The 24,439-nt window shown below is 44.9% G+C and overlaps 1 protein-coding gene across 2 annotated transcripts in view; it reads left to right on the top strand.

Annotated features, from left to right (window-relative positions):
• Positions 1-24,439, top strand: part of CPLANE1 (ciliogenesis and planar polarity effector 1) — a 171,251-nt gene that overhangs the window by 16,471 nt on the left and 130,341 nt on the right. For both annotated transcript variants that reach the window (XM_034773138.1, XM_034773137.1), the window contains exons 6-9: positions 8,406-8,512; positions 14,006-14,162; positions 23,737-23,840; positions 23,953-24,135. In XM_034773138.1, coding sequence (XP_034629029.1) covers positions 8,406-8,512; positions 14,006-14,162; positions 23,737-23,840; positions 23,953-24,135 — 551 coding nt within the window. The remainder of the gene's footprint in view (positions 1-8,405; positions 8,513-14,005; positions 14,163-23,736; positions 23,841-23,952; positions 24,136-24,439) is intronic.

Here is a 24,439-nt window from a genome sequence, read left to right as displayed (position 1 = left end):
ACATGTTGCAACCAAGGCTTTTGTATGCCTTGAGGAGGTTTTCCACCAACAACCTGTAGTTGTCTGCCTTGATGTTTCCGAGAAAATTTATTGCCACTAACTGGAAGGCTTTCCATGCCGTCTTTTTCCTTGCCACTCAGTGCATGGTCAAATACATCATCTCGAAGAAGTTCACGAATCTGAGGACCAACAAAGGTCCTTTATCTTAGCTTCACTTAACCTTGGAAATTTTCCATGGAGGAACTTGAAAGCTGCTTGTGTTTTGTCAATGGCCTTGACAAAGTTCTTCATCAGACCCAGCTTGATGTGTAAGGGTGGTAACAAAATCTTCCTTGATTCAACAAGTAGTGGATGCTGAACACTTTTCCTCCTAAGCTCCAATGACTGTCGGAGTGGCCAATCTTTCTTGATGTAGTGGGAATCTCTTGCACGACTATCCCATTCCCAGAGAAAACAGCAGTACTTTGTGTATCCAGTCTGCAGACCAAGCAAGAGAGCAACAACCTTCAAATTGCCACAAAGCTGCCACTGATGTTGGTCATAGTTTATGCACCTCAAAATTTTTTTCATGTTGTCATAGGTTTCCTTTATATGGACTGCATGGCCAACTGGAATTGATGGCAAAACATTGCCATTATGCAGTAAAACAGCTTCAAGACTCGTCTTCGATGAATCAATGAACAGTCTCCACTCATCTGGATCGTGAACGATGTTGAAGGCTGCCATCACATCATCGATGTTGTTGCAGGCTACAAGACCATCTTCCATGAAGAAGAATGGGACAAGATCCTTTTGACAGTCACGGAACATGGAAACCCTAACATCACCTGCCAGGAGATTTCACTGCTGTAGTCCTGGAGCCCAACAGCTCTGCCTTACTCTTGGGTAGTTCCAAATCCCTGACAAGGTCATTCAGTTCACCTTGTGTTATGAGGTGTGGTTCAGAGGAGGAGGATGGGAGAAAATGTGGGTCCTGTGACATTGATGGTTCAGGACAAGAAGTTTCATCCTCTTCCTCTTCCTCGTCTGACTCAAGTGAGAATAATTCTGGTGCATCCGGAACCGGCAGTCCTTCTCCGTGTGGTACTGGGCGTATAGCTGATGGAATGTTTGGATAATGCACAGTCCACTTTTTCTTCTTTGACACACCTTTCCCAACTGGAGGCACCATGCAGAAGTAACAATTGCTGGTTTGATCTGTTGGCTCTCTCCAAATCATTGGCATTGCAAAACGCATGGATTTCCTTTTCCTGTTCAACCACTGGCGAAGATTTGTTGCACAAGTGTTGCGGCATATGTGTGGGGCCCACCTCTTGTCCTGATCTCCAATTTTGCAGCCAAAATAAAGGTGATAGGCTTTCTTAACCATAGTGGTTATACTGCGCTTTTGTGATGCAAAAGTCACTTCACCACAAACATAGCAGAAGTTATCTGCACTGTTCACACAAGTACGAGGCATCTCTGCTCACTTTGGCTAAACAGAAATGTGTCGCTTTGCAAAATCAAACACTGACAAATAAGAGAGCACGACACTATGATTTCTAGAGCTGATATAGGGCAATTTGTTCAGCAGAGTGATGTAAGCTTCGTTATGATTGCATCATCCATGACTTCTAGGAATAACATGATGCAATTCATATCATGTATGACGCGATACCAGCTTCAGATTGCATCATTCATTGTTTTGCCTAAAAAGCAAGTACTGTCCAAACCCAGTTATAGATTTATTCATAGATCCAGTTAAAGATGTATTTTAGTCATTTCTGGTTTAAATTGAGATCCCTTCCCTTTATAACTCACTTATCCTCCGCCATTCCCAAGTCAAGGGTCGTATGTACTGACCCGATAGCATATCTTGAAAACTAGAGCCAATCAACAATTTTAAGCATCATTTTCGTTCTCAGTGACCCAGAATTAGTAAAGTTTGACTACTACGTTTTATTTCAGAAGCATTTTGGCTGTAGAGCAGTGTAATCAGTTTGCAAACTTCCTGAAGATAAGGTGATAAGTAACAGTCAACATGGATTTGTCAAGAACAAATCTTGTCAAAACCAACCTAATAGCTTTCTGTGGCAGAGTAACAACCCTTGTGATTAGCGGGGGAAGCAGTAGATGGGGTATATCTTGATTTTAGTAAGGCTTTTAATACTGTCTCGCACGACCTTCTCATAAACAAAGTAGGGAAATCCAACCTAGATGGAGCTACTATAAGGTGGGTGCAAAACTGGTTGGAAAACCATTCCAGAAAGTAGTTAGTAGTGATTCACAGTGAAGCTGGAAGGGCATATCGAGTGGGGTCCCACAGGGATTGGTCCTGGGCCTAGTTCTGTTCAATATCTTCATCAGTGATTTAGATAATGGCATAAAGCAGTGGTTTTCAAACTTTTTTTTTTCTGGGGACCCAGTTGAAGAAAATTGATGCCTGTGACCTAACAGAGCTGGTGATGAGGGGCTTGGGGGAGGAGGGGCTCAGGGCTGGGGCAGTGTTGGGGTGAGGGCTGTGGGGTGGGGCCAGGAATGAGGGGTTCAGGCTGTAGGAGATGGTTTGGGGCAGGGGGTTGGGGTGCATGGGGTGGGTTTGGGGTGCAGAAGGGGCTCTGGGTTTTGGGGGGGGGGCTCAGAGCTGGGGAAGGGGGTTGGGGTGTAGGAGGGGGTCAGGCCTCTGATTGGGGGTGCAGGCTTGGGTGGGGCCAGGGATGAAGGGTTTGGGGTGCAGGAAGGGGTTCTAGGTTGAGGGGGGCTCAGGGCTGGGGCAGGGGCTTGTGGGGTTGGGGCGCAGACTTGCCTCCGGTGGCTCCCGGTCAGCGGCGCAGCTGGGGTGCAGAGGCAGGCTTCTAACCTGTCCCAGCACTGCGGACTGCGCTACACCCTGGAAGTGGCAGGTCCGGCTCCTAGACAGAGATGTACAAGTGGCTCCGCGTGGCTCTTGTCCACAGGCACCGCCCATTGTTTGGGAACCGGTCAATGGGAGTGCGGAGCCGGTGCTCGGGGTGGGGGGCAGTGCGTGGAGCCCCGTGGGTCCCCTGCTGAAAAGCAGGACCCACTGTGTTAAACAATCAGCAGATAGTGCAAGAAACAGACTCGGTGTCTTGGGACCTTAGTCTGAAGCAGCACCTGCTCAAACAGGTCATGCGGTTGTCTTTGGTACTGAGGGCATTATCAGGTCGGAGATTGCCCTTGGGTTCTGAGAGCACTGCCACTTCACATTCCGGAGCAGGCGCCTCTCTGTAGAAACAGAGGAGCCATTCCGCATCAACTGCACCAAGGAAAAGGTCAGATAAACCCAATTGAGATCACTCCAGGTCTTGGGATGACTCTTCTCCCTCTCCCAGGAAATGCATGGATTGGCATGGAGCTGGTGTGCAGGATGGTGTGGATATCTCTAACATTTCCCTGGTAACATAAGAATGGCCATACTGGGTCAGATCAAAAGGTCCATCTAGCCCAGTATCCTGTCTTCTGAGTGTGGCCAATGCCAGGGTTCCAGAGGGAATGAAAAGAACAAGTAATCATCAAGTGATCCATCTCCTTTCACCCATTCCCAGCTTCTGGCAAACAGAGATGAGGAACACCATCCTGGCTAATAGCTATTGATGGACCAAACCCCATGAATTTATGTTATTCTTTTTTGAACTCTGTTATAGTCTTGGCCTTCACAACCTCCTCTGGCAAGGAGTTCCGCAGAATGACTGTGCGTTGTGTGAAAAAATACTTCCTTTTGTTTATTTTAAACCTGCTGCCTATTAATTTCATTTGGGGCTCCCTAGTTCTTGTATTATGAGAAGGAGTAAAGAACACTTCCTTATTTACTTTCTCCTCACCAGTCATGATTTTATAGACCTGTATCATATCCCCCCTTAGTCATCTCTTTTCCAAGCTTAAAAGTCCCAGTCTTATTAATTTCTCCTCATATGGCAGCCATTCCATACCCCTAAGCATTTTTGTTGCTCCTTTCTGAACCTTTTCCGATTCCAATATATGTTTTTTGAGATGGGGCTAATACTTATTGAGTCTTTGGCTAGCTGTTCTTTTTTGATCTTAATTATATTTTTACACTTCATTTGCCAGAGTTTATGCTCTTTTCTATTTTCCTCACTTGGATTTAACGTCCACTTTTTAAACGATGCCTTTTTGTCGTTCACTGTTTCTTTTACTTTGTTTAGCCATGGTGGCACTTTTTTGGTCCTCTTACTTTTTTTTTTTAATTTGGGGTATACATTTTAGTTTAGCCTCTATTATGGTGTCTTTAAAAAGGTTCCATGCAGCTTGCAGGGATTTCACTTTTGGCACTATATCTTTTTAAATTCCTCATTTTTGTGTTGTCCCTCTTTTTGAAATTAAATGCTACAGTGTTGGGCTGCTGTGGTGTTTTCCATGCCACAGGAATGTTAAATTTAATTATGATCACTACTACCAAGCGGTCCAGCTATATTCACCTCTTGGACCAGATCCTGTGCTTCACTTAGGAGTAAATCAAGAAGTGCCTCTCCTTTTGTGGGTTCCAGGATTAGCTGCTCCAAGAAGTAGTCATTGAAAGTGTCAACTAACTTTATCTCTGCATCCCATCCTGAGGTGACATGTACCCAGTCAATATGGGGATAGTTGAAATCCCCCATTATTATTATTTTTTTTATAGCCTCTAATCTCCCTGAGCATTTCACAGTCACTATCACCATCTTTTTTGTATAGGCTCCTCCTTTCCCAAAAGTTTCTGCAGTTTCTAATAAATCTAAACCCTTCCTCCCTGCCATCATCTAATTTATGCATTGAGACCCTGCAGTTCTGCCTGTCTAACTGGCCCTGCACATGGAACTGGAAGCATTTCAGAGAATGCTATCATGGAGGTCCGGGACCTCAATCTATTAACTAGGAGCCTAAATATGGCCTCCAGGACCTCTCCTATCTTTCCCTATGTCATTGGCACCTACATGTACCACGACCACCAGCTCCTCTCCGCACAATACATAAGTCTATTTAGATGTCTAGAGAGATCCGCAACCTTCGCACCAGGCAGGCAAGTCACCATGTGGTTCTCCCGGTCATCGCAAATCCAGCTATCTATGTTTCTAATGATCGAATCCCCCATAACTATTACCTGTCTCTTCCTAATAACTGGTACGCAGTAGGGAGGTTAGAAACCCTGTACCGTTGTTGCCAGCTCTGACCTCCAGGAGTCCATGGAGTCTGGTATTGATGGGGGAGATGCTGCTACCAATTGTTTCCATGTCGGTGGCATACCATGCAGCTACAGACCTCCTCTGCCTTTCGGTCCCAACCTCTCCTTTGTTTCCAGGATTTTGCCAGGGCTGCGTCAATTATAATCCCTTTTGATTGAACAAGCTGCTGAATCCTGGGATCTACACCCCAATGTTTCCGTTCCAGAGGTTGTGGAAGTAGGTGCGATACTGTGATTGGTATAGGGGACCTCGGTACTGGGAACCTTCTCGGCACCGATGGAGTTGGCACTGCAAATGCTTCTGTGGCAGCTTTCACCGCCCTCAACTTTGGTACCATCAGACACTCTGGTACTGCTGTTCACTTCAGGGCTGATAACTGCTTCTGGGACCAACCGTGTTTGCAGTGGCGGTGCCTGGTTCTGGGTGATGGATGAGTCAGACCTCCTGTTTGCTCCCTCTACTCTCATTCTGCCCTCATCTCTGGGATCTTGAGGTTCCCCTGCCTCAAGTGGTATGCAAGTGAAGTTCTTACAAGAGAACACCCACAAATTGGTGGACATTTTATAGCTGTCTTCCCCTGGGAATGTCTCCCTATTAACAATGCACTCCGTGAACTGGCTAAGACCCTCTGGAGCACGCTGGCTTCAATAGTGCCTGTGGCTAAGCACCTGGAAAAGCACTGTTTTGTTCTTGTGCAGGAATTTGAGGGGTTTTAGTCCCACCCTGCTCCAGATTCCGTAGTTGTAACTGTGGTGAATGGCAGTCCATCCCTGAGAATAGGGACTCTAAATGATTGGACCTCCTGTGCAAGAAGATTTACATCTCCTCCTTACAGATGCAAATTGCTAGCTAACAAGCCTTGCTGTCCAAGTATGATTTTATTAACTGGACAGCGATGTAAGTTTGCAGACCAGCTGCCTGAGGCCTTGGGGAGGAATTTTGGCATTTGTCCCTGAGGGCTGCTTGGTGGCTAGGACGTCCTTGCAGTCCACACTTGATGTCGTGGACACCTTGGCCACGGCGATGGCTTTTGCAGTCACCATGAAAAGGGATTCCTGGCTGTAGAACTTGAGCATTGCGCCCAATGTCCAGCAAGCCACTGAAGATTTGCATTTCAAGGGCAAAAGCTGTTCTCGAACACAGCTGACAAAACCCTGCACTCCTTCAAGAACTCCAGGGCTCCTTGGGGGTTCCACTACAGAGTCCAGCAGCAGCAGTATCTTCCGTAGTGTATGTTGGGCCAGCCTTTCCCTCCTCTGAGGCAATGGGACTACCCCAGGAAGAGGGATAAGTCCCACCAGAGAAAGTAGTCGTGGTTGGGTTTTGGCAAGTCCACACCCTCTCCCCCAGTGCCTTCCAAGTGCCCATTTTGACTCCTTGGTCCAGAGCACTGTTCCAGTTGCTGCTGCTCCTCCCTCCCCATCTCTCCCCTTTGGGGACAAGCTGGCCTGCTTTCACAATGCTTGGGACTCCATCATTACTGACAGCTGGGTCCTAAGCATGGTCAGATTGGATTATGCCATCCAGTTCCTCTTCACACCTCCTCCCCACCCTCTAGTGAAAAATCTTTTGGTCTTAGGAACATAGAGTGCATGCACACTCACAGTGTAATATCCATAGGAACCACATATATTGAAGAACTCCAGTTACTATAAAGTAAGTAACCTTCCTTTCAACTAGAGACCAAGAAGAGAGACCTTATTTTAAAGTATTATCAAAATAAGATGTTGCTGCAACATACTGTTAATGTTTTACTGTCTCAACTTTTGTTATAAAAACCCAGTTTTGGGCCTCAATCCTGCAATCTCCTCTGCATTGGTGGTTTCTTGTACCTGCTGATAACCCCAGTTATTTCAATATGGCTCTGTGCAGGCATGGGGAACTGATTGGGAAGATCTGATTGTAGGATCAGAAACCCAGAAGGCCTTTCCTTTTTTTTTAATATATGGAGATATACCTATATCATGGAACTGGAAGGGACCCCAAAAGGTCATTGAGTCCAGCCCCCTGCCTTCACTAGCAGGACCAAATACTGATTTTGCCCCAGATTTCTAAGCGGACCCTTCAAGGATTGAACTCACAACCCTGGGTTTAGTAGGCCAATGTGCAAACCACTGAGCTATCCCTCCCCCCTTGTGGAATCCAGCCGTGTATTTATTTATTCTTGATTGAATTGGGAGGGGTGATTACTTCTGTGTCTCTCCAAAAGCTCTGAAGATCTCCCACTACCCTTCTTCCTATTTTTTAAAAGCATCAGTTTAAGGCTCTGCATTATTGGTCCTTCTGGCTAAGAAAGACTAGATGGGATTCCAAAATCTGTGGAAAAACTGTCTTAATTGTCCCCTCTCAGTTCATGCATCATATGTATTTTTGCAACCAATTCATTTTTGTCTGTACAAATGTAATCTGTAGGATTTACTGTCAAATTAATAATAATAAAACTAAAGTGCTTACATACTTCTTGTTATATTGCACTACATGCATAGAATTATTTGAATCATTTTTTTTTTGTTTTAATTTGTTTACTATTTTCTAGTAAGCCAGCAGAATAGAGGTGTAAATTCAGATGTAGGTGTGGTGGACTTGCTGCTATGTAGGAATATGTATGTACGGATTCATGGACTTTAATCACATTACCCACAGCCACCATTTTTAGTTCACTTCTCTGAGAAAAAGTCCCCTGCAATTCCTTTTCAAGAAGTATGGAAAGTTTTTGTAGCAAATGAAGATTTGAGTATAGGCAACTCTAAAAAGCTAGGGTTTTTAGCTATTAAAAAAGCATATTTGAAAGTTTCAGAAGTCTACTGTGGAAATTGGTTTCTCAAAGCAGTAAACCTAAGAGGGGGAAGTGTGGGACCCTATAGAGGTCTGTAGTGCTCTAGTTTAATTGTACAAACAAAAAATGAGTAATTTGAACTATTACCACAATTGAATATTAATACAGTGTGACAAGATAAATTGCATAGTTAGATTGATTATGTAATCTATTACCTACTCAGGCTATTTCATCTCATATTCAGTTCTTAGGCAACCAAAATGTTGTATCTTGTAAGATACTGGGATAGTTTAAGCAAGGTTACAGCATGGTTGGCAAATTGCTTTTATTGGTTTGTCCTAACTTCTAGAGCTAAGAGAAAAATATTGTATTAAATTTAATTTTAATTGTAGTAATAGGTATTGCACTGATCAAGTAAATTTATAAAAAAGAAAAAAATGTTTCTTTTGCAGATACTAGGTGACTGCTGCTTGTGCTCTTTCGTGTTTTATTCTGGGGAACGCTTGATGCTGACATTTTTGGCCCTGCGGTGGCATGAAAACAGCTTTAAATACATTAGGTGAGTTCAAAGTATTTGAAATTTTGCCAGTTTTACAAGGAATAGTTGATTTATTTTTGATAAAGCATTTTGAAGTCAAGTTTTCAGAGTAATGAGTGGACAACCATGGACATTTATGCCAAACTAGCTTATGAATACCAATACTTAGGGTGCATGAACAAATCAGATATTTGCAAGCGTGCATGGCTAGCCTGCAGCACTTATATATACACATAAGCTAGTCATGCACAGATATATAAACAACAAATGCACCTCCCTAACTTTGAATACAGGGCTCATAATGTTTAATTTAAGAAAAAAACAAACAATTTTATTTCAGAGTGAATTATTACTGGATACATTAATCTGTTTTTACTGTTGATTTTTTGGGAAGAAGCTGCTCAGAGGCTATGTCAGCTAATTTGCATAAAGCATAGGAGTTCTGAGCTGAGGTTTTCTGCTCCAATCTTGTATTTTGTGAAAGAGCAACTGCATACACTTAACTGAAGAGAGAGAGGGGAATTTCTGTTTAGGGCCTCATGATTTGGAATGCGGGCCATAAGTTTTTACTCACTCATCTCCTGACCTGGAAATGAATGCTGTTAACATGCCCCTGTACAGAAGATCAGAAAAGTTAGAGATATTAGACATATTAGATCGTCCAGTCCATTCCCAGCCAAAATTATATTGTTTCCTACAGTATAGTGTCTAGTGTTTGGCTAGTGTTTTGTCCAAATCTTAAGAAATGAAGGTTCTATCAGTTTTTTGGGAGATTAGCCTAGAATATAATGTAGCTTACTGTCAGGAAGTATTCCTGATAGTTTTCCTATATTTTCCCTTTCTTAGTTTCTTCCTGTTAGTCTGTGATACACCTCCATACACACCTTAGGTAACTTGTCGTCCTCTCTCACTTCCTTCAAATATTTATAAATTGGGTTTTTACTGTATCCCTGTTTGTCATTTCTAGGCCTGGTCTACACACAGGTTGTGTATTAGAATAACTGTGTTGGTTGCTGGAACGGAGACTTTTTACTGATTTAGTTATAGTGGTACAGCCCTTTGTGGATGCAGTTAAACTGGTATAAAGATGCTGTATATTGGTATACCTTATTCCCCTTCCCATATGGGAAACATATTAACAGGGGTATATCTGCATCCACACTATGAGGGTTGTACCATTTTAACTATATGGGAATTAAAGTGGTACAACTTTTATGTATCGACAAAGCTTTGCCTATTTAGCCCTTTTAATATTTCTTCAGAAATCAGTCCCTCCCACCACCTAATCATGGGTATTGCTTTTCTCTGACCTCGATTCCATTTGTTAATATTAGTTCTTCAAATGATTGTTCACATTGATTCTAATCAGGTGTGTGCGTGCTACATGCACGGTCATCGGAAGCTTTTTACCTCAGCAGCTCCTGTTGGGTTGGCTAGGGAGCCCCCTGGAGTGGTGCCCTCATGGCGCTCAATATATGATCCTGCCAACCCGATCCCCCTTCAGTGCCTTCTTACCATCCGTGGTGGTGTTGAAACTGCATTTCGCTTGCTTGCAAGTGTTCCCTTAGCTATTACTTAGTCCTACCCAGTTTTTGTTTTGTAGTTAGTTTATTGTTATTTGTAGTTAGGATAGACTTCATTTGTGGGTCGTTCTCCCCTCATCCCACGTTGAGCTTTGGGGCATGCCTCAAGCCCAAGGATTTAAATCTTGCGGTGTATGCAAGAAGCCTATGCCCAACAGCGACCCCCACGACTCATGCCTCAAGTGTCTAGGGGAGGTGCATCAGTCTGAACACTGCAAGATTTGTAAGGCTTTCAAGCCCAGAACTAGGAAGGAATGCGACTTCTGTTTGAAGCAGCCGTTAATGGAAGCTACAGTCCGTCCAGTGGCACCTGACCTTCAAGTCCCGGGCCCGAGCTTGGTGTGGAGTACCTGGTTGGCATCAGAATCCGAGGATCCCGAGGATGACAACTCCTACTACTTGTGGTGCAGTAGGCACAGGTTGGATAAGTGCCAGAGAGATGCGCAGTTGACCTGGCAGCCATAGTTGCCACCCACTGTGCAATGGCCCTTCTGGACCCCCTGAGCTTACCATCAGGCTCCCTTCCAGGGTTTCTAGGTCTGTGGCATTGGGGCATCCTCCTGCCCTTCGTGCTACAGAGGTGACCCTATCCAGACCTCCCCCCTCATACTACAGAGGAGACAGCAGAACTGGCTCCAGACCCACTGATAGCCTGGTCACATCTGACCATGCCGAAACAAGGCTAAAGAGACCAATGCTACCTAGGAGCAACCTGGGCACATAGTGGGTCATGAGGACCCTGTACCCCTACTGGCTTCCTCATCATCTTCACCTGATGAGGTGGTGGCAGGAGCTTCAGGTTCTCTGCCCATTGACTACAGGGCGCACCAGGCTCCGCTCCGCCGCATTGCCCATAACATGAGCCTACAGATGGAGGAAGTCATTGAGTCGGAGGACCTGATGGTGGACATTCTCACCCTGAAAGGTCCTTTCAGAGTGTCGTTGCTGGTCATTAAAACTATTTACAACAATTATGATACCCTGTGGCAGATTCCGGTCTCCATTCCGCCCACTGCCGGGGTATAGAGAGAAAACACTTTGTTCGCTCCAAGGGATATGAGTTTTTATACTCCCACCCACACCCTTGCTCCTGGTGATCTTGGCGGTAAATAAGAAGGAGCGTCTGGGGCAGCAGGTGCCGGCTCCCAAGGCTAAAGAGGCCAAACATATGGACCTCTTGGCAGGAAAGTTTATGCTGTAGGGGGCTTACAACTGAGGATGTCTAACCAACAAGCTATCCTCAGCAGGTATAGTTTTAACTCGTGGGACTTTATGTCCAAAAAGAAGGAGTTGCTCCCCACTGAGTCGAAGGCTGAGTTCTCGGCTCTGGTCGAGGAAGAGTAGGCAGTGGCCAGGACATCCCTGCAGGCCTCCCTCGACTTCACTGACTCTGCGGCACGTACCATCTCCTCTGGGATGGTCATGAGGAGAACCGCATGGCTCCAGGCTTCCCCTGGAAGTTCAGCAGACCCTGCAGGACCTTCCCTTTGAGGGTGCAGGGCTGTTTTCAGACCAGATAGACTCGAAGCTTCACAGTCTAAAAGACTTGAGGACAGCTATGAAATCTCTGGGGATGAACACTCCTGCTACCCAGAGAAAACCCTTCAAGTCTCAACCCTAACAGCAGCAGAAACAATACCAGCCCCTCCCGAGGCAGGATTCATACCGCTGTAGGGGTAGGAATAATAGGCGTAGACCTTCCAACCCTCTCTCAGCCAAGCCATCGTCGGGGTCCAAGCAAGGATTTTCAAGGGATGCCTGAGGACAGCGTACCAGCCACTATCCTGGATCCTTCCCCCCACTTCTGAACCATCTATCCCCACTTCTACTGTGCGTGGTCCCATATAACATTGGACCACTGGGTTCTTCGCACTGTAGAAGTGGGATATTCTCTCCAATTCTGCTCCTTTCCTCCCTCCCATTCCCCTTCCCTGTCCCTCTTCAGGGACCCCTCTCACGAGCAACTCCTTATCCAGGAGGTGCAATCGCCTCTTGATATAGCAGCAGTGGAGGAGGTTCCTCAGGAGCTAAGGGGCAAGGAATTCTACTCCTGTTATTTCCTAATCCCCAAAACAAAGGGGGGTGGGGGGGTCTCAGACCCATCTTAGATCTGCGATGACTCAATCAGTTCATGGTGAAATTGAAGTTCCGCTTGGTCTCCCTGAGCACAATTATTCCTTCCTTGGATCTAGGGGACTGGTATGCCGCCCTTGATATGAAACTCATACTTTCATATAGCCATTTTGGCCGGCCCACAGACATTTCCTGAGGTTTGTTGTCAACTGCATACATTATCAGTTCACAGTGCTCCTATTCGGGTTATCAGCAGCCCCCCAGGTGTTCACCAAGTGCATGTCCGTGGTCGCAGCTTTTCTCTGCAAGAGGTAGGTGCAAGTGTATCCCTGCCTTGATGACTGGCTGCTGCGGGGACACTCCAGGGAGCAGGTGGACTCCCAGGTCCGGTTAGTCAGAGAGACCTTCCAGAGACTAGGTCTCTTCAATGTGGACAAGTCGACGTTGTCACCTACCCAACGAATAGAATTCATTGGGGGTGGTGCTGGACTCGGTTCAGGCAAGAGCCATTCTGCCAGAATCTAGATTCCAAATACTGTCAAACGTCATTCAGACTCTCAGACAATATCCCACCAGGACCGCGAGGACATGCCTCAGTCTCCTGGGACACATGGTGGCATGCACCTATGTGGTCAGGCATGCCAGGCTGAAGCTCAGGCCAGCCGAGGCGTGGCTCGCCTCAGCTTATTACCTAAGTCGAGATAGTTTAGACTTGGTAGTAACAATACCGGTGCAAGTTTTAGCTACCCTAGGCTGGTGGTTGGCCCCTCGCATGGTCTGTGGAGGAGTCCCATTCAGCACCCCTAAACCATCCATGACCTTAGTAACGGATACGTCAGACCTGCATTGGGGGATCCAGCTAGGAGACCTACAGACTCAGGACAGGTGGTTGCAGTCCAAGATCCCGCTCCACATCTAACATGCTCTTAAAAATCTCCAATGATAGAGATTCTACTACCTCCCAAGGCAATTTATTTCAGTGCTTAACCATCCTGATAGTCAGGAAGTTTTTCTTAATGTTCAGCCTAAACCACCCTTGCTGCAATTTAAGCCCATTGTTTCTTGTCCTATCCTCAGAGGTTAAGGAGAACAGTTTTTCTCCCTCTTCCTTGTAACACCCTTTTATGTACTTGAAAACTGTTCTCATCCCCCCCCTTCTCGCCCCCAGTCTTCTCTTCTCCAGACTAAACAAACCCAATTTTTTCAATCTTCCCATAGGTTATGTTTTCTGGACCCTTTATTTTTTTTGTTGATCTTCTCTGGACTTTCTCCAGTTAGTCCACCCAGAACTGGACACAGTAGTCCAGTTGAGGCCTAATCAGTGCAGAGTAGAGAAGAATTTCTTCTTGTGTCTTGCTTACAACCCTCCTGCTAATACATCCCACAGTGTTTGCTTTTTTTGCAACAGTGTTACACTGTTCATTCATATTTATCTTATGATCCACTATGATCCCCCAAATCCCTTTCCACAGAACTCTTTCCTAAGCAGTCATTGCCCTGTTTACCTCAGACCATTTCTCCAGTTTGTCCAGATCATTTTGAATTTTAATCTTATTCTCCAAAGCACGTGCAACCCCTTTCAGCTTGGTAACATCCACAAACTTTTTAAGTGTACTCTTTATGCCATTATCTAAATAACTGATGAAGATATTGAACAGAACCGGACCCAGAACTGATCCCTTGTGGGACCCTACTTGATATGCCCTTCCAGCTTGAGTGCAAACCACTGATGATGACTCTCTGGAAACGGTTTTCTAACTAGTTGTGCACCCATCTTTTATTAGCTCCATCTAGATTGTATTTCCTTCGTTTGTTTATGCACCATTATTTCTCATTTAATATAATTTTTTTTTTACAGTTCTTTACCTTATCGTATCCATTGGGCACAGCAAGCATGTTCTCTGCCCACTCTGGTTCCAGTGTGTGTGTCAGTAAAGTCGAGAGGAGCTTTGCTTACTGCATTTTCAAGGGATGGACTCTTACTGGCAGTAGCCATTAATCAAAATGATCCAAAGGTATGACTGTAGAAAGTAGATCACTAAAGCTAATCTTGCAAATAGAATACAGTTTGTTAAAAGTGACCTTATTAAATTGTTTTAAAATTGCCTCTCAGATAGGCTTTCTATTTAATCATAACCATATTTATAGCTAGGAAGTTCTTCAGAAAAGCATGGCTCTCAGGAAGATGGATCATCTGCTTGATTCTCAAAACATCAAAACTTGATATAGAAATTCTCTCCCACTAACACACTATATCTGACCTCCCATTACTAGGAAAAGTGATTGAGAAAGTAGTGACAACTAAGCTCAAGCAACATATTGCATCTGCCATTATCCTGAACGCTTCACAGTCAGGCTATAGCCTGAAGCACAGAATAGAAACAGCCCTGGCATGAAAGGTTCTTTGAGTAATGGTCCCTATTGTATTCCACTGTGGGAGATTATGCATGTGCACCGTGTGCACGCAGCTAGTGTCTGTTGGTCTGCGTGTGCGACCTGGCTCACCTCATGCCTCCATCTGACAGGATAAAGGGCGGGGCAGACCGCCTCTCAATTCCCCCCCACGTACTCGTTTTTGAAGCCACCAGTGTCCATAGCTTCAGCTTTGTCCTACAAAGCAAGAATTAGTTTTAGTTTTGTAAATAGTTTTAACAGTCATACATCTCAGCCTCTGCCTTGATGTTATTTTTGATGGGTGCTTGAGAGCCGCAAAACACTAAGCCCAACACTTCCTGACCCCCCCCCCCACACACACACACTGTTTGGGGGTTGTTTAGCACTCTTTTCAACACCTGAAGTGCAATAACAATGGACAAGTGGGTGCTGAACATCATCCAGTCTGGCTAAATGATAGAGTTTGCATCCCTATCTTCTCCAAAAAACCCTCTCTACCCCTGTTCAGGGACCACTTTCATGAGAATATTCTCAAACAAGGTGAACTCCCTATTGTAGTGAGGATTGATAGAATTCTTCCCTACTCAATACCAAGGGAGTGGGTTTTTCCTCTCCTTACTTCCTGTTACTCAAAAAGAAAGGCTGTTTGGAGACCTATCCTCAACCTCCGCCATCTCAACCGCTTCATTCACAAATTCAGATTTCATAATATAATATAATATAATATATGGAGATATACCTATCTCATAGAACTGGATCAAGTCCAGCCCCCTGCCTTCACTAGCAGGACCAAGTACCGATTTTTTGCCCCAGATTCCTAAATGGCCCCCTCAAGGATTGAACTCATAACCCTGGGTTTAGCAGGCCAATGCTCAAACCACTGAGCTATCCCTCCCCCTTTCTCATGGTCATGTTGGAATATCTGTCGTCCCCAGAGTCTTGATCAAGATGTTCTCAGTAGTAATAGCAGCTCACATCAGAAGTCAAGGTCTCATTGTCTTCCCCTATCTTGCTGACTTTCTCCTTGCCACCAGGAAGCCTGTGCATCAACTTTTATGATGCTGCACCTTCTCTCTTCACTGGGAGTCAGAGTAAACTCTGAAAAATCTGTTCTCACCCCCACATAATCTTGACTTCATTGAGGCAACCTTGAATTATGTCCCCAAAAGAGCGTATCTTCCCAAGGACAGATGCCAGCCTTCTATATTTCCAGTTCTGGTTCCACCTCTCTTCTTCCAGCGGGACAGGTATGGGTGTCCTGGCTCTGCCCACAAGGGGGCGGTCGTGGCTGTTCCTCCATCTGTGTAGTAGAGAGGCCATGCCCCTAAGATGTGCCAGGGTGCATGTGTGGACCAGTGGACACTGCTTTCAAATTTTTCAGCTCTGGGCGCATGGTGTGTATGCATAACCCCCCACAGTGGAATACAGATAGGGACCATACAACTTGATGAGCCTCCCGTTACACTTCAGTAACTTCTCATTAGCTCCTCATGCCAATGGATAGAGGACACATCTCCGTGATAATTCTGCTTGACCTCTCTGCAGCTTTCCGTGCATTGGACCATAAGTAATGTGGACTAGCTCACGTGTGGCATAGCTGGAGTGCACCTTGCAACACTGCAATGTTCAAATCACTTTTCACAAACAGGATCTAGAGAGCAGTCACTTACAATGGCCTCTTTTCTGCATGTTCATATTGCTGCACACAAACTACATTTAAAAAAGTCAGGCACTCAAAAATTAGAAAATGCCAGTGTTAAGGTTGCCCCGTAGACTTAATTTTCTTTCCTTGTGTGTATGATCACAGTGTAATTACATGATTACATACTATTTTTTTCTACACAATCCCTGCCACATTCAGTGCACAGGATGGACAGAGCTCACTGAATGAACAGCTGTTCAGTATTTTGTTTTATCCTCTTTGATCAATGGGTTGGACTGAATGAGGCAGGGATCATGTAGAAATAAATAGTATGCAGTTAAAGAATGTCGTAATTAATATGCACAAAGGGACTTAATTAAGTTTGTACAGGCAATCTTAATTTTGGCATTTCCTAACTTTTGTCTGCTTGACTTTGTTAATATTAACATTCTTCAAATGGTGTGTGTGTGTGTAAGGTCCTACATATTTGGAAAAAACAAACAAACCTGAAACCATAGAATATGTGGAAACATATTGACACCTGCATGGGTCATCAGTAGGGTTGGACCCTTTTAGATCCAAATCATAGTCTCTGACACTTAACAGAATAATTGATACCAGTAGTATGTTGTCATTCTCTATGTGGAGCAGCCACTAGAGAGGAAGGAAACACACAGTCTGCCAGTGACAGGTTTCAGAGTGGTAGCCACGTTAGTCTGTATCAGCAAAAAGAACGAGGAGTACTTATGGCACCTTAGAGACTAACCAATTTATTTGAGCATAAGCTTTCGTGGGCTAAAGCCCATTTCATCAGATGCCAGTGAGTTTCACAGATATTTGTAGACAGCAGAGGAATGGTGAGACTCAGGAATCTTGAGTATATGTTTCTATGAATACTCCACCATAGGATGCATGCATGCGTGTGCACTCTCAACTGGAGAATGCAGGTGTCCACAGGCCTGCACCTGTACAGAGCAGCCTCTTGTGCCTCCAGGTGAGGGCATAGAGGGAGGTGTAGGCCTGTTGCCATTCAGTTTCTTGACAGCCTACGGCTTGAGACAGAGTGATTGCATGTTCATTGATTTTTACAGCTTTCCCCTTTCTTAATATACTATTTATTCTTAAGGTTTTCTTTATTTCTTGAATTTTATACAATTGTGTTTTAGAAGGGAGGTTACTCCACTGTTTTTTCTCCTTCTTTGGTTCACCAGTACTCCAGGTTATGCTTAAGACTCTGGAGTTTAAGCCCTGCCAGACCTGCTACAGGTCTTTTTCCCCACGGTGATGGGCATTTGCATTGTCTCCGTGGCCACAGAGACACCCACATCCAGTCTAAGTGCAAGGTCTGTATGGGATCTAAAAGCAAGGCTTGGAAGACAGAGGCTAGACTGAAGCTCCATCTAATGGAGCATTCATTAGCCCCAGCAGTACATCAGCCTCAACCCAGCCCACCCTGGTGGCAGCAGCACCTTCTAAGTAGAAGAAGCAGCCTCCTTTCTCCTTCCAGAAAGCCAAAGAAGAGGAGTAGGTCACCCCATAAATTCCACACTAAGGAGATCTCACATCCTTCTAGGGGTACTGCTGAGGCTCTTTCTGAATCCAGTAGCAAGCCACCAATATCACAGCATGCAGACAAGTCTTCTGGCGGACAACACAAGGAGCAGCCTACCTCGTTACGAATTGACACATCCAGGCACTGAGAGATGCACAGCCCTCCCTTGCCTCAGTACCATCATCTCCCTTGCATCAGGGCTCTGAGGTCAGAGAAATTCCTCCACAAGCCTTGTGGGTACCATGCTTACCATCTCTGCACCTTCAAACCTTGGTACTGACTCAGTCTTCTCAATGCCATAGTCCTCCAGCATCTTCCAGATTTCTTTCCCTGGAAGACCTGTTTATACTAGAGATACCAGAGTCTCCCCTGCTACGATCCTCTACCAGTGCCCCTTCCCTGGAAATGCCCAGGTGGATTGAACCTTGGTCGAACCGCCAGTCTGTGGTACCGGCGATTATGTTTTGAGGCTCCCCAATTCGGCCCAGGGGATGTTTCTTCTTCAGACTCTGAGTTCTCACTACAGGCTCTTCCCCCACTTTACCACCACACTCTGCTGAACAAGTATTTGGAAGAAGCTCTTTCAGACCACACCAGATGACCTAGATGCTAATTATGACTCTCCATGGGGACCCTTTCCTTATCTGTCCCCTTATTGGACTTAAAGAACAATTTTATAGGGTTCCAACCAGAAAGGCTCTGGTAGCACATCCTTCACAGGCACCGACTGACTAACCTTCAGTACCACAGGCTCACCAGTTGGCACCGCATTATTGCTGTCTGGTACCATATGCCCCATCGGCGGCAGGAGACACGCAAGAGCAGTAGGACCCCAAGATGGAGAGAATCTGACCCACATCAGCTAAGTTCTCTTCATCCCCAGATGAGGCTGTAATATCTCCACCACCCTTTTCACTCAGATGACTTTCGGACCTATCAATACTGCATGATACATCTGGCAGAATCCCTCCAGATCCCATTAGAAGAGGTCCAGGAGTCTCAACACTCCTTGCTGGACATTTTAAATATTACCTCTCGGGGAAAGATTGCCATCCCAATAAATAAGGCTCTGTTATTGCCTGGTCACACAGTCTGGCAAACACTTGCCACTATCAAGCTCACCTGTAAGCAGGCTGGTACAAGTACCATATTCCGGACATAGGAATGGAATTTTCCCACCCCTCTTCCAATTCCCTAGTGGTGGATGCATCCCATGCCAAACCTTATGATAAAGGAGTCCAAATGTTTTTAGACCTCTTGGGAAGGAAGAACTACTCCTTGATGGCCCTCAAGTTCCTTGTGGCAAACTACCAAGCCCTGTTGGTGAAGTATGACTCTAACCATATTCTAAGTTCACTCATTTTGTTGAACATCTGCCACAGGACCAGAAGGAACAATTTCATGCCCTCACTTCGGAGGGGAAATTGCTAGCTAAAGTCTCCCTCCAAGGTACCCTAGATTCTACGGACATGGCTTCTACATCCCTAGCCACAGCCTTCACAGACCTTTTGGGCTTTCAGAGGAGATCTAGACCCCAGAAAACGGGACCCCACTCCCTTCTACAGCAACTTTATCTACACCTCCCTCTAAGAAACTGTTTTTATGTCCTGGACAAGGGCCTCAATCTACTTACCTTCCCAGATCCTGTGCTGAATCATTCCATCCAACCCCCTTTTGGAGATCAGACATCCCACTTCCTCACTGCCTTGGAACAGATTACCTTAGATGGATTTGGGAGGTGATCAATGTGGGGTATTCCATCTTCTTTCACTGACGAAGATCTCTTGAAACAAGAGGTCCAGTCTCTCGTACTTTTGGGGGCAATCAAGCCATTTCCCCCAGAGTTCGTCAGAAGGGAATTCTATTCCAACTATTTCCACCTTCCCAAAAGGGGTGGAGGTTGGAGACTGATCCTCAACCTAAGAAACCTGAACACCTGTATCCTTTTCCAGCACTACAGGATGGTGACACTAGCCACTATAATTCCATCTCTAGATCTGGGAGATTGCTTCGTCACCCTCGACCTCAAGGATGCCCAATTTCATATAGCTATCCACCCTTCCAGAAACACAGCCTGCAAACAACTGCAAGGACCTGACTACACCTTGTGGGCCACATGACAGACTCAACGTTCATCACACTTCAGGAGAGGCTGCACCTTAGGTGCTTTCAGACATGGCTAAAGTCTATATACACTCCAAACAGATACAGTTTTTCCACAGTACCTCAGTAAGTTCTGAACTCTCTCAGGTGGTGGCGTTGGAAGATATGTGTGGGAACCCCATTCTCGCATCCCCCACTCTGAGATCCTTATAACAGATGTTTCTCTTCTGGGATGGGGAACTCACCTCCAAGGGCCACAGTCCAGAGCAAGTGGTCTGTACAAGAGATCACAGTCCACATCACATCCATATTCTAGAGCTGAGAGCAGTTCATTATACTTGCCAACATTTCCTTCACCCATACAGGGTCACTCCATCAGGTTAATGCTCTACAACAGGGCAGCAATATATTCTGTCAACCAACAGGGCAGAGCAAGATCCCCATCTTATGCGCATAGTTGCTAAGGGTATGGGACTGGTGCATCTCCCATCAGATAGACTGCTGAGATTTCTATCTCCCAGGCCTCCAGAATACAGTTGCAGACTCCCTAAGCTCATGCTTTCTTTAGGACCATAAACAGTAGCTCAACAATTCTGTCTTCCATAGCATTTGTCAAATCTATGGTCTCATAAAAGCAGACCTCTGCCAGTCCAAACATGGCACCTTTTCTGTTCCAATGGAAGATATGGCCGCAACTCGTGAGATGTCCTGATAATACCATGGCTCCATACTCTGTTTGCTTATCTGTCTCTACCTCAAGATCTTACTCAAACGTCATCAGGAAAGAGTGAAGGTTATTCTCATAGCACCGTCCTGGCCAAGACAAGTGTATACTTAAATCTCCTCTACCTGTCTGTCAACACCTCTCTGACTTCCTCTCAGGAATCATCTTCTATTACAGAACTCTGGGACCCTGATTCATCCCAACCCTTCCTCCTTGAACCTGAGACCATGGTTCTGAAATGGTTCTCATGCATGGCACTAACCTGATTGGGTAAGGTCCAATCAGTTCTCTTATTTAGCAGGAAACTTAGTACTTGCAAAACTTACCTTCAAAAGTGGAAATACTTCCACTCCTACTGTTCTATTCACTCTTCCCAAGCCTTAGAGGTTCTGGTCTCCAAAATCTTGGATTATCTGTTGGATTCAAAGATGCAAGGCCTTTCAGTTGAACTCAGAGTACATTTGACCACTATCACAACCTTCCATTCATCCATCAATGCTTTCTCAGTCTTTGGCTACCCAACAATAGTTAGATTCCTCAAGAACTTGCACATCTTGTTTTTACCCGTATGGAAGCCGGACCCTAATGGGACCTAAATTCGGTTCTCAATGCCCTGAGGAAACCTCCCTTTGAACCAATGGCCACCTGTTCTCTCTTCCACTTCTCACCCAAGACTTCGTTCCTCATAGCCATCACTTCAGCTAGACAGAGGGAGAACTCGGTGCTTTTATGGCTGACCTGCCATATACTACCTTCTATAAATAAAGGTTATACTGCATCCTCCTCCTCACTTTCTCCAAAAGGTCTATTTGGAACACCACATTAATCAAGAGATTCGCCTGACCGTGTTCTACCCAAAACCTCATGTCTCCAGAGAGACCAGCCTGCATACACTAGACATCAGAAGGGCCCTCACCTATATTGACAGGACAAGCCTGGAAAATCTGCTACCCTCTCCTTGAGGTACTGGTTGGGAGTCTCATGTGGTGGAGCATCCATAGAGTCATCCAGTACAGACCCGTTTACGCGCGGATGTCGGGAGTCAAGCCGTCACGAATGCGTGTTAACGGGTTAAGAGGGCCATGCTGAAATATCTTAAGATATCTATATATACATGTATAATTATCTAGGATTTCATACGTATTCACAGCGTCCCAAATACTGCAGGCCTATCTGTTAATGGTGCTTCGCAAGAATATAAATTCAAATGTGTAATTTAATAAAAACATTATTATTACAGCACAGGGGTGACAGTAACTCAGGGCACTTACTGGTACGGGGCGGGGGCAGCTCTGGCCCCCAGAAGGGGTGGGGCCTTGGGCAGAAGGGGCGGGGCTAGGGGTCAGCATCCCCCAGCCATCCCTTCTAGGCCACCTGGTCCGCGCCGCCCGGGGTTCCTGTGGCGATTTAAAGGGCCCTGGGCTCCGCACCCTGCTACCGCAGCAGCGGTGTCCAGAGCTCTGGGACCTTTTAAATCGCCGGCCCTGGGGCAGCTGCTCCCTCCCCCCGCCCCGCCTGTTGGTGGCCAACGGAGGGCAAAAGGGGCAGGGTCCTTAAAGCGCTGCAGGGTCTTTTGCTGTGGCAATGCTTTAACGTTGCTACCCACCACCCCCCATCGGCGGTAAAGACATACAACACATTTCAGCTCTGCACTTTGTCGATTTCTGAGTTAGTGAGCAAATCTGTAGCGCTACATAGCAAGTTCCTGTACCACGTGTTAACGAGTCTCGCGTGTTAAATACGTAGCACTGGGAGGCATGGTGCTACTGCGTGTTAAGCGGATTCGCGCGTAAACAGGTCTGTACTATACTTGAAGAAGGAGTTGAGATTACTTACTTTACAGTAACTTGAGTTCTTTGAGATGTTTTGTTTCTGTGGGTGCTTCTACCCTCCTTCCCGTTGGCTGTGGAGACTCTGCTCCATGTTTGAGAAGGAACTGAGTGGTGGAAGGCCGTGGCTCCCTACATGCCTTTGTTTGGAAGTATGAGTTGCTGTTCTGCGCAGCCATGAGCCCGTGGACACCTCTTTGCGTTCTCCATTTGAGAGCACACACATGCGCACACATCCTACAGTGGAGCACCGAAAGGGACAAACCATTTTGAAGAACTGAATTATTCTGAGATAAGGAACCACTCCTTCCATTCCAAGTTCTTGAGGGGAGTGTGCTGTATTGGTCACAGACTCTTCTGTCCCTGTTCCCTTCCAAGCCTCATCCATTGTGCCTTTATCCCTTTCAGCCTGTTCCTGTTTCAGTCCTGTCTTTTTCCCCCCTCCTTGGCTCTTGTTTAAGTCCAAGCCTCCCACCATCCATTCTTCTCTATTCAAGTCAGTCTTCCTTTTTCGTGACCCATGGTAGCCAATAGGGAGAGACTGTCTCTCTGCTCTTAGTTTTGGTGTCTGGAACCAGAGAGAATGGCAGCACCTGGGAGCAGCAATTAGAGGGAAGTCCAGCTCAGCCCCTATAGCCCTGAGATGGAACATGCTCAATTCAGGTGAAATCTTTGGAGAACTTAGCTGTCAAACTAACAAATCAATGCTGAGAATGAGTTTTTTAAAGGCTTCTAATTTGGCCAAATTTAAGTACTTTTTCATGAGACTAGCAAAAGGCACATCGTGACACACAGGCAAGCTGCTGCCAAATTTCAAAACCTTGCTACAAAGGTTGGTGGTGCTAAAGCTTTTGAATGTGAGAATATTTTTGTCAGCAAAAGATTCTCAAATATTTTTCCTAGATGTGGCTATATTGTTTTATCTGAAACTTTCCAGAAAAATTCAGTCTGAGGCAGACACCAGACGATTTCAACCCAAATGATTAAAGTTTGCCAGACTTACAAGCAACTGAAAAAAAGGTCTTGTAATGGAAAATTTAGGCAGCCTAAGTATAGGCTGCACTACCAGCTCTGCCTATGATTAACTTCTCTGTTTAATGAATATTGATGATATATGCCTATATAAAGACATAATTTAAATCAATTTATGATTTGTAAAGTTTCAAAGGTAAAAATGTACTTTGAGTATCAATAAGCATGACTTATTTCTGCATGTAGTAATGCAGACAAGATTTCTGCATGTAGTAATGTTTTCAGTACAACAAATCTAAGGCGTAACTTGGTATTAAAAGGCTTTATTATGGTCAATTAATTTTTTTTTTGTGCTTTATTTTTTTCTTCATAGGCAACTCAAATTTTGTTTATAAATACACTGAATTTTGTTACTGTTTCTGGTAGCCTTAAAGGTTGTAGTAGCAAGAATCATGTGGTTCCATCCAAGTTTATCAGGTCAGTATCTGAAGAGTAGAATTTAAGTTATTCTAAGAAGTAACATCATTGATACCTTGATTTGATAGGAAAATAGACTTGTAAAGCTATTATTTTTTTCTGTCTTTGTTAGGTCATACTGGGTAGGTGACATGAGCTGGACTCTTGATAGTCTTTTTCTGGCTTGCATGTTAAAACGTGGCTCCTTGATATTATTGACTTGTATGGGTGAATTGCTGACCTTGGTTACTTCTGGTTGCTCTATAGAATTTGGACCAGCAGAGTTTATTCCCTTTCATCCACTAATAACATACAGGTGAGACAACCTGAAAGTTTAGATTTTTTGTTCTTTATCATTTTATCATATCTTCCTTTCTTACATGTTTTCTACTATTTAAAATAAATTTCATCTTTCAAATTAAGTCTTTTGGTTTCTCTGTCTTTTTTTTTCTCAATATCTGTTTCTCATTCATAGTTCTCTTCTATTTCTTATAATGGCTTTGTCCTGCTGAAAAAATTGGCATTGTGGCACTGTAAGTATAAATTACTTGTGACTTTTAGGACTGGTTAAATTTTTAAATATTTCAGAGATTAACATTACCTAAAACCTGCATGTTGTT

The sequence above is a fragment of the Trachemys scripta genome, chromosome 6 (assembly GCF_013100865.1).
Source record: "Trachemys scripta elegans isolate TJP31775 chromosome 6, CAS_Tse_1.0, whole genome shotgun sequence".
NCBI classification, from domain to species: Eukaryota; Metazoa; Chordata; order Testudines; family Emydidae; genus Trachemys; species Trachemys scripta.
The sequence above is the reverse complement of the archived record's forward strand: the minus strand, read 5'-3'. Positions and strand labels throughout refer to the sequence as shown.